The sequence below is a fragment of the Plectropomus leopardus genome, chromosome 10 (genome assembly GCF_026936395.1).
Source record: "Plectropomus leopardus strain MGB_pleo_1.0 chromosome 10, ASM2693639v1, whole genome shotgun sequence".
NCBI lineage: Eukaryota > Metazoa > Chordata > Actinopteri > Perciformes > Serranidae > Plectropomus > Plectropomus leopardus.
In genome coordinates this window covers 12,483,614-12,497,432 of record NC_142185.1, presented here as the reverse complement: position 1 = coordinate 12,497,432, position 13,819 = coordinate 12,483,614, and the positions used below count along the sequence as shown (strand labels likewise).

The 13,819-nt window shown below is 38.6% G+C and overlaps 1 protein-coding gene across 1 annotated transcript in view; it reads left to right on the top strand.

Annotated features, from left to right (window-relative positions):
* thsd7ba (thrombospondin, type I, domain containing 7Ba) overlaps nucleotides 1-13,819 on the top strand; it is a 241,697-nt gene that overhangs the window by 207,717 nt on the left and 20,161 nt on the right. The window contains exons 19-20 of the mRNA XM_088083067.1: nucleotides 5,217-5,350; nucleotides 7,989-8,142. Of these exons, the coding sequence (XP_087939193.1) occupies nucleotides 5,217-5,350; nucleotides 7,989-8,142 (288 nt within the window). The remainder of the gene's footprint in view (nucleotides 1-5,216; nucleotides 5,351-7,988; nucleotides 8,143-13,819) is intronic.

Below are 13,819 nucleotides of genomic sequence, written 5' to 3'. Positions count from 1 at the left end.
TGTAAAGGTGGTCATTTTAACATGAGGATCTATGGGGACTGATTCTGTTTTGGAGCCAGCCTCAAGTGGCCACTAGAGAAACTGTAGGTTTTGGTGCCCCATGCGTTGGATTCATCTATCAGCACTGGGGGTTGCTGCTTGCTGTTAGTGTAATACTAATAACATGGAAAAATGACAGCTCACTGAGCATTGCAGTTGTCTTATATAATGAATACACATTATAATACAATCCTACAGCACAATAATACTATGCTGTAGATGGATCCTAAACATGGCGGGGTTATCGTGTGTGCCAGTAAAATTTAAACAAGCTTTCTTCTTTATTTCAAACACACTAAGAGGGTAAGTAGCTACGTACGTCAAGTTCAGCAGAATAACATCTTTTGATATTTCAAGTTGGATTTAGAATACTACGAGTGCTTTGATCCCATTTTTTCTTCATGGCAGAGTCGTGCTCCCCGCAGGAGATCATCCATGTTATCCCCCCAGTCTTAAATCATCAGGAAGTGTGAAGGGATCAGTGTGTCAGCAGGGCTTAAGTGCAGATGACAAAGTCAGACTTCTTATTGCCTTGCTACAGAGTCTGTTGTTGCTCAAATGTTGTTTTTTTTGTGGATTGTGTGGTTGTGGTTCAGGTTTTCCAAATTAATGGGTGGTTTTATCATTTGTTGGTTTGTTGGCACATTATGTTAGTTATTTGGACACATATTTTGATGCAAAATGTTGAAGGCCTTGTGGCTCCATTTGAACATCTCATCTAAATCATTGACAGTAGCTTAGATTTCAATTTTCAGCAATAACAAGGGTTCTTTTTGCAGCAAGATCTCGTTTCTCAGCACAAATAGTTGTCTAACTCACACAGACAGTCATCCTAATGGCTACATTATATGTTGGCACATTTTCAACTTTTCATTTCGTGAGTATATTCGAGAGGTCATCATCACATAGGAATAGATCCCACTGGGCTTCTCAGAGGAGCCATTGTTTTCTAACTCATCCATGAGCCCGCTGACAGTAATAGCACAGTCTATTTGAAGTTGTAGTCACACTATGACAGTTAGAGAGATTTACGGAAGAGAGTGCTCCTCTTTAAGGCTTCCTGTCCCATTTTCTCTCTGTTTACAATAATAATGTGCTATCCCTGCAGGAGGGCCTGTTGGCGTTTCACGTGTCCTTTTGTGTCTGTGTTTATTTGTGTATGGCTGTGTGTGCGTGTGTGTATGTGTGTTCTCTCTGTATGTCTGCACGTGTGTCATTGTGCAGGCACCTACATTGTGTGTGTGTTCTTGTGTGCATGGGGATTTCATCAAGTTTTTGCAGGTGTGTTTTTTTTTTCTGATGGAAGCCATTATCATCTCATCTCATCCAGCAATTGAGAGAGTTTAACAATCTCAATGCATAAAATACTTTTTTTTCCTAGGTCTTTAAATTTAGTGGTCATTAACTATTTTCTTAGCTTGAGATGAAAATGAGTTCAACCTGATTCTAAGCTGAAAATGGACAAAGTGCCTGTTTTGGCATCGAGGGGGCTTTGCAGCACATGGATGCATGCCCTTGCTATGAACATTTCTCACTGCATGAAGCACATGGTGAATCCAGTAAATGTCCAGATAAAAGGTCTTTATGTTTACAGCAAATGTTAGTACTACCTTGGGTCAGGAGATTTTATTTGAATGTCCCTTTTTACTGTTGAAAAATAAATCAGCACGGCCTGAACCGGTTTCTTGTCAAAAGCATAACACTTACTTTTATTAACCTTGTTTAGATACAGAGCACACAGCCTCTGTGAGCATATGCTCGTTCGCGTCGACTTCCCTCTCACCATCTCCAGACAAATTAATTTCTCAGAGTTGCCTTCAGCTGCAGGTCTGGCCATTGCACAGCTGTTGCAACCAACTGCAGCGCTTTAAAACTCTCTCAACACTATGAATCATTCAGTTTGGCAAAATATCCAGCACCGCTAGATTCACTGCAGATGATGAAGTACTTAATCATCCTTTACCCTCATTAATGAAACACAGATCAGAATGCAGAATTAAAAAAAGAAGAAAAGGACTCAAATTTAAGCAAAACTATACATTTCTGTCACTGCAGGCAAAATCTAAACTAATGATCATATCATTGTTCTTCTCTCCCCTGCCCAACTTCTGGCTTGTCATGCACTGCTAATACGGACATCCACGCAGGCTCAGGTCAGTGCCGTTCATTCTGTATATTTACTCTGCTATAGCTAATGAAGACAAAATGCATGCCAGATCTGTCCAAGTCACATGCACTCCTGTGACCCTTTTGGTCGAGAGAAAGAACAATAGTTTGATTGGAGAGAGTGCAACGTGGTTGGAAGTCATTAATGTGGAGTGCATTTGGATGGTATTCCAACTGCTTTTTAACTGGAGGGACCGACATTTTCTAAAGGATTTCATTATATGATATTATATTATATGAATAGTCGATAAGGCTTTTGAGAGTGCGCTCAAAGAAATTGAGCCGCGTAATATCACTCTTGTATTTCTTATCCCCTAAAAAATATATTTGATTTCAGAAGTGTCTAAAAGAGAACAAAAGAGCAGAAGATAGAGAGTGATTGAGATTGCCCATAAAAGCAATGAGACAATCCGGTCTGCACCAGCTGATTCTGATTGATAGCCTATCCCTCTTTCCTCTTCGTGAAAGTGTGTGACCTAAGATGTGCTCAGGAGTAAATGCAGTATTTTTCTGCTCCATCTGTGTTTTGTAATGCACCAGCTTTAACCTGCCAACAAGTGATTAGATATATTTCTGACACCTTATGTGTTGTGGTACTGTAACCAATGTGGTTTGTGCTGTGGTCATATGATTTCTCACTGTATAAATGGTTTTAGCGCTCAATAAATAGAGTATAGTATGTGTGACTAGAAAGTGAAGAGTTTTTTGTTTGTTTTTTTGCTGGTGATGACAATTAGCTGTTAAGCTGAAATTGTGTTTCTACAGTAGTAGTGGAGAAAGTGGGAGCAGAGCAGTTGCCAGTTTACCCAGCAGGGGCATCTGCAGGGACAGATGGGAGATGATGAGGGTGTGTAATAGGCATCTGTGTGGCCCGTAGGGGAGGGAATACTCAACACTCATTCCCTCTCTAAAGCCTACACACACACACACACACACACACACACACACACACACACACACACGCACCTACACACACTCTCTTACAGACACCCATTACAGCTTGTCATAGCTTTTTCCACAAATTGTCCTCTAGAGTATACCTTTTACTGAGGCAGACTGTTACATAGATTGAGAGTAAACATGTGTTTACAGGAGCATTGCGCTGGCTGTTCCCTTGGTTATACAGACATGCCAGAGTCAGTGGTTGAGTGGGGAGAAGTGAATAGGCTCAACATCCAGCCAGTTACATCCGCAGCTGAAGGGCCTATTGCCATGATCATTGTCGTTTTACACATCGCATGCTGCTCTCTCCATATCATGGTTTGATTTCAGTGTAAATGATAATGATAACCTTTGTGTTCTTCTCTGCAGTGGTAATATTGTAAGTATTGACCAGTTAATTCAGAGCCCCACTGTGGGGACAGGTGCACTTTTAACAAGTTCAGGTGTTGAACTTTCCTTTTAAAGGGGAACTCCCATTTTCAAAATTCATACGTTATTCTCATGGTCTAAGACAGTCCAAGAATATTGGTTAACATGGACGGCTCTCTCCCAAATCCAAAAGCTAGAGTGCTAAAGTCAAATTAATGATGTCACAGAGTAAAAAGTCTGGAGCTGCTCCACAGACAGTGAATCACAAAATATGTTGTAGATGACACTGAGAGTACCCAGAGGAATGATCTGAGTACATGGGTACATTTTCTATTTTACAACAGACCGAATCATGATTTTTATTTACTATAACTTCTGGGTAAAAACCATTGCGTCATGTTCATAAAATCATACAGCTTTGACCAAACAATTCCTCATTAGCCACCTTAAAAAAAGCATATCTGTGCTATATTGAGAGTACTTTTACCTCTTTATCTTGCAGTCAGACAGCCTTTTCCAATAGGGAATTGTAGTCAAACATTTTAAAGCCTCCAGACTCCATTAGCAAAACACTGAGTTGCTGGTTGCCTCAACTAGGAAGCAAGCAAGGTAAAGCGGAGCAAATATTCAAATATAGAATACACTTGCTCTGACAATGAGTGTTTTAGGTGACTATAATAGGTTTTGCTGCTGCCCTTTAAATGTCACAGTTATGGATGAACACAATCAACAAGTTTTGATGATTTCACTTATTTCTGTAATTGTGATCAGGTGGCAGTTATCTACCAGGAAGCAACTGTTTTTTGTTAGTGCAAAGTCATTGTGACTCGGTATTGAGTTCCCTTCCATCGAATAAAGTTAATTTTGTTGTGAAAAAAAAAGAAAATAGACAATCTGTCGGTCTGCAAAACTGGGCTCCCATTCATTGTCTTTTCAGCAGCTCCAGACTTTAAACTTGACGACATCACAAGTGTGAGACTTACTTCCCTTGTTTCTGACTTTGAGAGAGAGTAGCTCATGTTCACAGATACTGATTAAACCTTCCTAAGCCATAGAAATAATGTATTGGAATTCTTAATTAAGGTGGTGTTCCACTTTAATTTCTGATACAATCTGTTCCTATGCTTGTACTCTGAATGTAGAAAATAAAAGGGGCATCATCCTGATATCAAAATCCACAATTTTTGTCATCACCTAAATGATTCTTCTCTGAACTGGGAGTAGTATAGACATTAAATGTCCCAGGGAAGCAGTTTGCATATCCATAACTGCATAAGTGCTTGATGTTAAAAATAAATACAGAAACAAGAGAATACGAGCATATGTTATGTTGTAATAAAATAAAAAATAAAAAGATATGTACAGCTCTTAAATTAAGACAAGAAATTATACCTGAAAGTGCAAAGAGTTTTTTTTTCTTGTTAGATGAATCAAAGGAAAACCTATAAGGAATACTGGTTTTAACCAAGAACAATCTAATTAGTGTACTAAAGTATGAAAATTGAATGTCCTTAGTATCTTCTACATTCCCTACAAGTGTATGCACCAGCTGTATACATGTAGCATGCATATGTGCTTGTGTGTATGTGTGAGCTGATTTGTATGCGTGTTCACTTTTCAGGTTACACACTACTGCTTTCTTTAATCCGTCCGTGTGCCTTTCCTTTTGTGTGTGTATATGTATGTTTGCATGCGTGCAGGTGTACGAGGCTGTGCCGTGTTACAGCGACTGCAGCCAATATGAGTGGAGGATCGAGCCCTGGTCCATTTGTACCATCAACACTGTGGACGACCTGCCAGCCTGTGGGGAGGGAGTCCAAAGCCGCAAGATCAGGTCAGTGAGCGGGTTAGACTTGGCAGACTGCTAGCCTGGCACTGCAACACACGCCGGGAGGGGTTGACTGGCAGCGTTCCTGTAGCTGGCACTCATACTAGTCCTGACACTTGCAATGCCAGGGGAAAACAAACAGTCAAAACAAACTACTGCTTCCTAATGAGAGTTGTTAGATTTTTTGCAGAGCCTTTTTAGTGGTACTTAAAATAGCCACAGAGGAAAGCAGTGAAGTGTTGACCTTTTCTGCAGGCTGTGAGTGTGGATGTTGGTAGAAGATTATGCACCATCAGAAATTGGAAATGCCAAACTGGGAAACAGTATTATTGTGTCAAAAGCAACTTAATTGGTCTTGTTTAGTATAATCCTACCTAAGTGTGAGTCACAGCCTCAGAAATCAACCACCCAGCTGCTGAAAAGGAGCGGAAATCTAAAATAGTGAAAATTTCATAAAATGTTCTCAATTTCAGAAAATTGTGTACAGTTCTTAACTTTTAACAAAACTGCCAGTTTCAAGGTTGGTCACAAACTTTAGCAATACACTCAGAAAATATTGTCTGCCGAGAACAAGTTTGCTAAGAACTCTAAGAACTTGCTAAGAACACTTACATACAATAACAAATATATTACCTATCCTGATAAGAATCGTCAGGATACTGCAATGTCTAACCTTGATACAGTACCTAAAAAACATTAACATTGAGGGCATACAGTTTGAATTTTTTTAAAAGATATATAAAACAAGTAGAGTTGCAGATGTGTACCAGTTTCAAGGTATACTGTGATATGAAAATTGAGGGTTATCATGCCATGTACATTTGCTTATCTACGGTATGGAAAAAAGGGCAACTGGAAGAAGAACTGGAAGGGCATTTTTTCTACACCTGGACTGCCTGTCAGAGTCTTTACATATACTTCCATTAAAATGATTAGAATGAAGTGCTTGTTCAACCAGAAAACACTACTTTTCCTTCCTTTAAGAGTCATCATAACTGGTGATGATAATAGCAATTATGTAATACCATATATCATGATATATATATATATATATATATATATATATATATTATACGGTTATTATAGCATAAAAACCTCATACCTATTGCAACCCTAATTACAAGGCTCTAAAATTACATTGGTTAGCAGCAGAAAGCAGCAGACTGACTGTAATAACAATAACAATAAGATCCAGAAAGGGACAGGTGGTACCAGCGTACCTTTAAGGTGTATAGAGTGCCTCAGGGATGACATTTTGCTGGAGACCAACCCGGAACTAACGTTGCCCTGGTTCCCTCGTCAGAAAGCCTATGAGATTTTTCCATTGGATTTTGGATCATTGTAGAAAATAAGCTCTATGGTGAACAAATGTTTATGATACTAAAACGTTTAGTTTAGCAACATAATATTCTCAAATGAACACCACTTTCAGGATTTTTGAAGGCTAAATGCAGTTGCCAAAAGTAAAAAGCTAATGCTAGGCTATAACAAACTACACTACCATCATGTCACATCATGTGGCATTGCGTTGGATGGCCTGGCATGGCGTCGTGTCTCATAATGTCGGCACCGCTACAAGGCTGTAAAGCTGTGTTTGGCGTGGTTTGACTAAATGATGTTCTGTAGTCTCACCACTTGTTAGCAGCTGCCTTTTTAAAAACACATAAAAGCTTCAAAGGTTATGGGTGGGAATTTGATGGCATACTGTATGTTGTAGAACAAAATGTCTCTTTAAGTTTGTGTGAAACAGAGACATTACTTCACGCTTCTAACCAAAAATCCATTGACCTTAAGACGAGGGAACCAGAGGTGCTGAAATGCTAATGGGTTTCCTAGTTTTAGGACTCATTCCCAGGGTTTTCTATTGAAACTGTTTTAATTATTAAAAATGTAAATGTATTGATAAATTGATCAATGCATATTGATCATTGACTTTACCACTCTTTACACTTGTCCTTGTCCTCTTTGGCTCTTTATAAAGGACAATGTCCTACTCTTAAATCCAGGTAAAATTACAGCGGTCATCCTCTACATAGATTTATTTTTACTTTCCATGAGAGTTTTCTGGTCTTCTATCCATATGGTTAAGGTATGGTTAACTGGGGAATGGCCTTCATATTATAAGAAAGGGTGTCAGAGAGGCCAACACTGACTGTTCCCAATAAATCCAACAAAACATCCTGAAGGTCTCCAGTGTCAAAGTCATAAGCTTGGTAAATCCAACCATTCAGCTTGACATCTTTCCCTTTGCTGCAGGATTACAATGTTTGCTACTTTGACCTTTGCCATCAATGTAAACATATAGACAGTCATTCACAAAGGTCGCTTTCCAAAATAGCTTGTGTCATTTGAAGTTATTTGAAGAAATAGTCAATGCTGTCATTTATGTAGTGTACAGTAAACAGAATTTTTAGAGCACATATTTCAGTTTCATATAGCTAAATATTTCGAGAAGCCAGGTATATGGAACATATTGTCGAGACCTTGTAAAAATAAATGAGTTGCAAAATCTCACCTAAGAGGAAAAAAAAAAACAAAATCTATTTAATGGCAGAGGCTTAGTAATGTGTTTCTAAACTCAAAAAGGACCCAGTTAGGGGTGCCCCAGGGACTAGTTATACAGCTGCATCTGCTGCTTTGCTAGGTGTGTGAAGCAGGGAACGAGTGCGGGGAACAGCAGTGTGGACGACAGTCTGTGTGATCAGGAGGAAATGCCACCCAGAGCCCAAGTCTGCTTTCTGGCCTGTCCCAACGACTGTGTCATGGCACCCTGGGGACCTTGGAGCAACTGCCCACTGGTAAGAAGCAATAATTAGTGAGTGTGTTTTTGGTTGGCTGACAGGTTGTGCGTTGCTGGTGGGGGGGTCTACAGTTGTAGTAAATTAGTCATTGATAAATTAACATTTTTGTGAATCTTGAATATAACAGGTCACATACCGATATGTACAGTTCTTATGTACATTTTTTTGGTATTAGAATTGATTCTAGAAAATCATGGTTTTGCACTTGGTCACCTGACATTCTGATTAATCAGTTATCATTTTCTTTTCAATGTACAGAAAAAGTAATCAACTGTAATGATGGACTTGTGAACTATATGCTTTATTTCTTCCTCTTGAAAATCATATTTATATCATGTATATCATAAAATGAATATTTTTTTGCTGATGGTCAACCATTTACAAATTCCAAATATCAGTTTTGATTCTGATTAATTAGTGACATTTGTAATGATTTTTTACTCTTCTTAGACTTAGATCCCACCTCCTAGAGTCCATTAATTACAAATTTGCTAGATTCATAAATTAAAAGGGCCAACAGCAGCAGTACTGTTAAAACCTTAATCAAAAATGATCAACCAATATAGACTCCTTTAATTCTTACATTGAGAAAAAATTGTTGCGTTTTGCTCGAAAAAAGCATCATGTTTTATCAGACATCCTGCAAAATTAAATGATAGAAAGAACATATTCACATTTTTATTACACATCAGTGAAGCGTTCATTATTAATTTATTAGAGAAGTGTGTATAATAAAAGTTAACGTACTAAAGAGCTCCAGTGTGCATCTGGCTGCTCTGTAACCTTGCATGGTTTGAAATCACATTTTGCACTTCAATGTCTGGTGCTGCAAATTAAATTGAGTCTACTAATGTGCCTCCATTTCCCAATGCTCTCAGTCTTAAACTATGTAGCATGTGTTCCCCCGTGTTTCTAGCCACTGGTAACCTGGCCATGTAGCCCTGTTATATGTTTTCTGTCAAACATAGCAGTTCAGTGGGCTGGAACATTGGCGTCAAAGAGGTGTTGGGGGTGGGGAAAGAAAGAGATAGAGAGATTACTTACTTAGTTTTCACACAGACTTTTGGTCTCATTCAATCTTTTAAGCTGTGAGCTTTGGCAGCACTCTTCGCATCAGTGAAAAGCAGCTGTCTAATGTATTTGCTGGTATAATAATGCTAAAACTGTTAACTTAAAAGCCAATTAAATTGTAACAGCCATAATAAATGTTACGGGTGATTTGTTTCTACAATTAAATCTCCCTAAAACATTTAACGTGTTGTGCCACAGAGTGTATGGAGGTGGTTGTGTTTGAACTTGTATGTTTGTCCGTTTGCCCAGATGACTGAAGTAGACAGGGCTCATAAGAATTCAGTGTGGTTTAGGCTGAAATAGCATGGCTGCAACAATTGATTTTTTGACACTAAGGAGCAGATAAACCCATGCCACTGAACGATCGAAAAGATGGGCTGGACATGTGAGATTTAACAGATCCCTGCCAATAATAATGAAACAATAAAATAACAAATCAATTTTTTTTTTGTTCTTTCAAAATGGGAAATTAAATTGATATTATTATCCCATAAATATAGCCTTTTATGAACCAAAAAGAGCTTTAAACAATTACAAATGTCTACCTGAAGTGATTCTGTGCTCGATGGTATTCATGAATGCTGTGAAGAAGTGCCCGTGGCAAGCATTACCATAAGGCTCTGGAAGGAAGGCTCTGTACATTTATACATCAAAGTGTAACCTGATGCATTTAAGCTAATTTGCAGTCAGTGCTAAAAGCAAATGTCAAACACAAAATGCTGCTGTAATTGGGAAACATTTGCAAAACATCACAACCGAATAGCTAAATCTGGCATGAATCATCTCTTCTCTTTTTGAGATTAAGGTTTTTTATGGATGGTCCTTGTTTAAATAAAGACATGAAAAATAAATAAATAAAGCACAGTATGAACCCACCATAATTTTAAAGAGACAGCCCAGTCGCTCAGTCATTCTTGATATTGCTCGATCTTCATTCTCGTCCTAGACAATAATGACCAGTGTTTCCCTGAAATTCTTTTTCAGGCCCGGTGGTACACACCAAAAAAACCCTCAACAGACACAGTGCCTGGTATGACCTAATGGCATGGCTGGCCTCAATCCGATGGCACAGTGGATCATTAATGTCATTATTTGTGTTCAAACTTTTATTCACTCTGTATATTAAAAATGTAAAACAGAGTGAGCATAACAAGAAGAGGATGTCTGAACAGCTTTATGTAGCCGCACCCCTCCCGTTAGTTTACAGGCTTTTATTATACAAATATGCGGTCACACATGTTGTCAATCACTAATTCTGGCAGTGAGAGAAAAAACAACACTGTTGACACGTCCATACGTCATAGATGGCCGTAGCTGATTTATCAAAGCAAAACAATCTGCATTTTGAAAACTGGCAGGATTTGCTGCCATTATGTCTATGACTTCCTGTTTGAGTTGCTTTGCAGCTTGAAGAAGCAAGCCTCTTTCTTATTGTGGCTTCAGTCTATGATTGCCAGTTAAAACGGTGTCACACAACTAATGCAAAATGACTCAGTTCACTTTTAGAGTTTAATCCATGCACTTTAGGTCATGTCTTCTGCCTCCTAAGGGGAAAAAATACAGTGTACTTTGCCAAGTTATGCAAGCCTCACAAACATTTAGGGTCTTGTTGGCCTGGCAGCACGTCTTGTTAGTACAGAGAGCAGAATTAGCATCAGCATGGTGAATGTTTTGACAACAAACATGGTAGAATTTTGGATATAAATTGGATCCTGAAGCTTCCCTTCAATATTTACCAAAAACCCTGTTGTAGCAGATATTATTTTATGTCTCACAACCATTAACATTATGTCTGCCACTGCAAATTAGCCTACAAGCTCACAATCTAGGAAACAACTAACAATAAAAGATGTTTACTACACTCACTATACTGATATGTTCGCTAGTGACCAGTTTTAGTGTGACTCCAAATTCGAGACTGAGTGAGGCTCAAATGCGTATGGCTTAATCTGTCAGATGTTTTCTCTAATGCTAGCCATCTTGAAACTAGTGTGAGGATCACTAGAGAAAGCAGAAAGTGAAACTAACCAGAAGCAGATTTCTCAATGAGAAAGATCTGCTTTTTAAACTAATTTGTGGAAAACAAAAACAAAATAGTATTAGTCGTTTTACATACTTTTTAACATGTCTGGAGAGGGACTTGAACTTTGTCTTCATAAATGGGAAGTGTTAGTGAAAACAGAGATGCTTGCTGTAAAATGTGCTAGCCCATTGTAATTGTAGATAGCTGTATAGCCCAGGGCCATTCCTGTACTCATCTGGAATGAGAATGTTGTGTAGTGTTTGCAGGACTGTGATGAGATCAGCAGTGTTGTGGGGTCCAAGGGTGGCACAGTGATGAAGGAAAGCATCCTGGTTAATAACACTGAGATGGTTCCATATACTTTCCACATGATGTTCCTTTCCCATAGCCCCCTTATCGCTCAACTTAACTATTTCATTAAAAATGCAATTGTGGGGGATTGTGTTTAGCTCCAAGACCCTCTAAAACAAAAAAACATCACGTAGTGTCAAGAATAAACCCACAGGAGTCTTTATGGTGAAGCACAAACACCTAAAGTTTAAATAGTTTTAAAAAAAAAAAGTTTATTGTTAAATGCTTATGGGAGTTCAGGGGCCTTTTGAAAATTGCTGTGCCAGTTGTTATTTTGCCAAAATTTAGCCCAATGTTGGAGTGTTATTCAGCCCCCTTTTAAACAAGAATGGTCAAACTGGTTGGTACCTGGATGCCTTCGATTCTCTTGTTTCCAAGATACCGCTGTCTTTTCTTAAAAAATAGAGCACCACAGCCTCTTAAAGACAGTAATGTCAGCCACATCTTTTTTCCTCATAGGCCTCTGATTTCAAGTAATGCTTAACATATGCTGAAAGGTGAAACACTTACATCTGTGCTTTGCCACACTCAATATTTAGATTTAAGAACATGTCTATTCATAACCTGTTTTCTCAAGATCAGCTTAAGGTGGATTGTAGTTTAATGTGAAATGGTCAGGATGAGAATCAACATTTTTCAATCAGAGGCCATACTGTAGCTCTCTGTGGGGAAAAAAGTAAATAAACAAATAAAGGTCCCCTCCGGGTTAGGTTTAGTCAAGCAGATCCCTTATAAGGAGAGGATGTGGGCACAGGACAAACAAGCAGACTGATGCATTCACTTATCTATCCTCTGTTTCTGAAGAGCTACTTGATATTTGTTGCTCAGATTCTTCTGCATTTAGTATTGCCAACTTCCAAATTTGTACATTTTGCACACCCTGTTACAAATTGTTTTAATGGGACTTGCGGGAACACTGCATATTTTAACTCAGGTCAGGACTGCAGGAATGGTTCCAGTTATGGATAATCAACATCTGGCAAAAAATCCCCAAACTGTACGAGTGTGTGACAGAGAGTGAAAATGTGAGGCATTATATTCAATAGATATGCATAATGTAAATGTTCTTTCATTTATAACCCGTGCTAACTCAGCTTGCAAACAAATGAGCAGAGATAATTTATTGACTTTGTGAAGTTAGTTGGATTTATCGGTCGAGTCATTCTGCAGTGGTTAAGGTGGCGTGAAAATTGTTCTGAACCTGGATCTAATCCGTCAACAACCAGAGGCACAATCGAGCTTGCAGATTGCAGCATTTTATGCATGTAGCATACAAATGCATGTGCATGGTTATGTGACAGTCGGTGTGAAACATTAAGGGCACAATGACTGCAGCTGATTCATGAGCCTCACACGGAGGTCCCTCATTAAGTGGTGACAGTGATTGAGGTGCATGGCGTGATGCAACAGGAGCAGAGGGACATATGCAGCTCAACACAAAGACCTTTATCAATAATATAACATCTTCCCTCCGAGCTGACTGTTCCTCCGCACACCACATTTTCACACATCCTTTGCTTCGCTGTTCACAGATCTCCACTCCCATGTAGTGTGAATTCACTGATTTGCAAATTCTCATGCTACCATACTATCCCAATACTCGGTAAATGTCCTTACAGTTCTAAGAATTGGTATCTCAATTAATGTCACACTCGTTTTCATCTGCCTTCTGCTGCGCCTATAAAGTTGATACTACAGTAAATTCAGGTTTCTTCCAGTTTGCCTGCTTTACCAGATTATTTAGACATTCAGCCTGAAAATGCAGCATTTATGGCACACTGAAGACAGCAGTAACCGTATATATGTCAAATAATCTTGAATTACATTCAAACAGGTGTTCTAGTTCTTTCTAAGGCTTCAGGTGGGGATATAAGAGGACGTTTGTACAGATTTGTGTCAGTGAATTTGCATCGCCTACCATAGTGTAGAAAGTTCAGCCCATTCTCACCAAAACAACACTTGTTTTTTGAAGAGAATCACAAAGGAGCCACTGTATTTTGACATAAAAAAATGGAGCTTCAGTGCAAACTTCTGGAATACCTAGTCATAACTATGGAAAGCTATCAATATAATACATCACAGTTATTTCACAATGTGTTGTAAGAGAGAAAAAAATGACTTGTTTTTTATACTTTTGAGTGCAGAAATGGATCGCTACAAATGGGAAAAAAAAACACCAAAAAGTAATTATTTAAAAAGCAAAACAAATTTAGGAGGGCTGGTTCACTT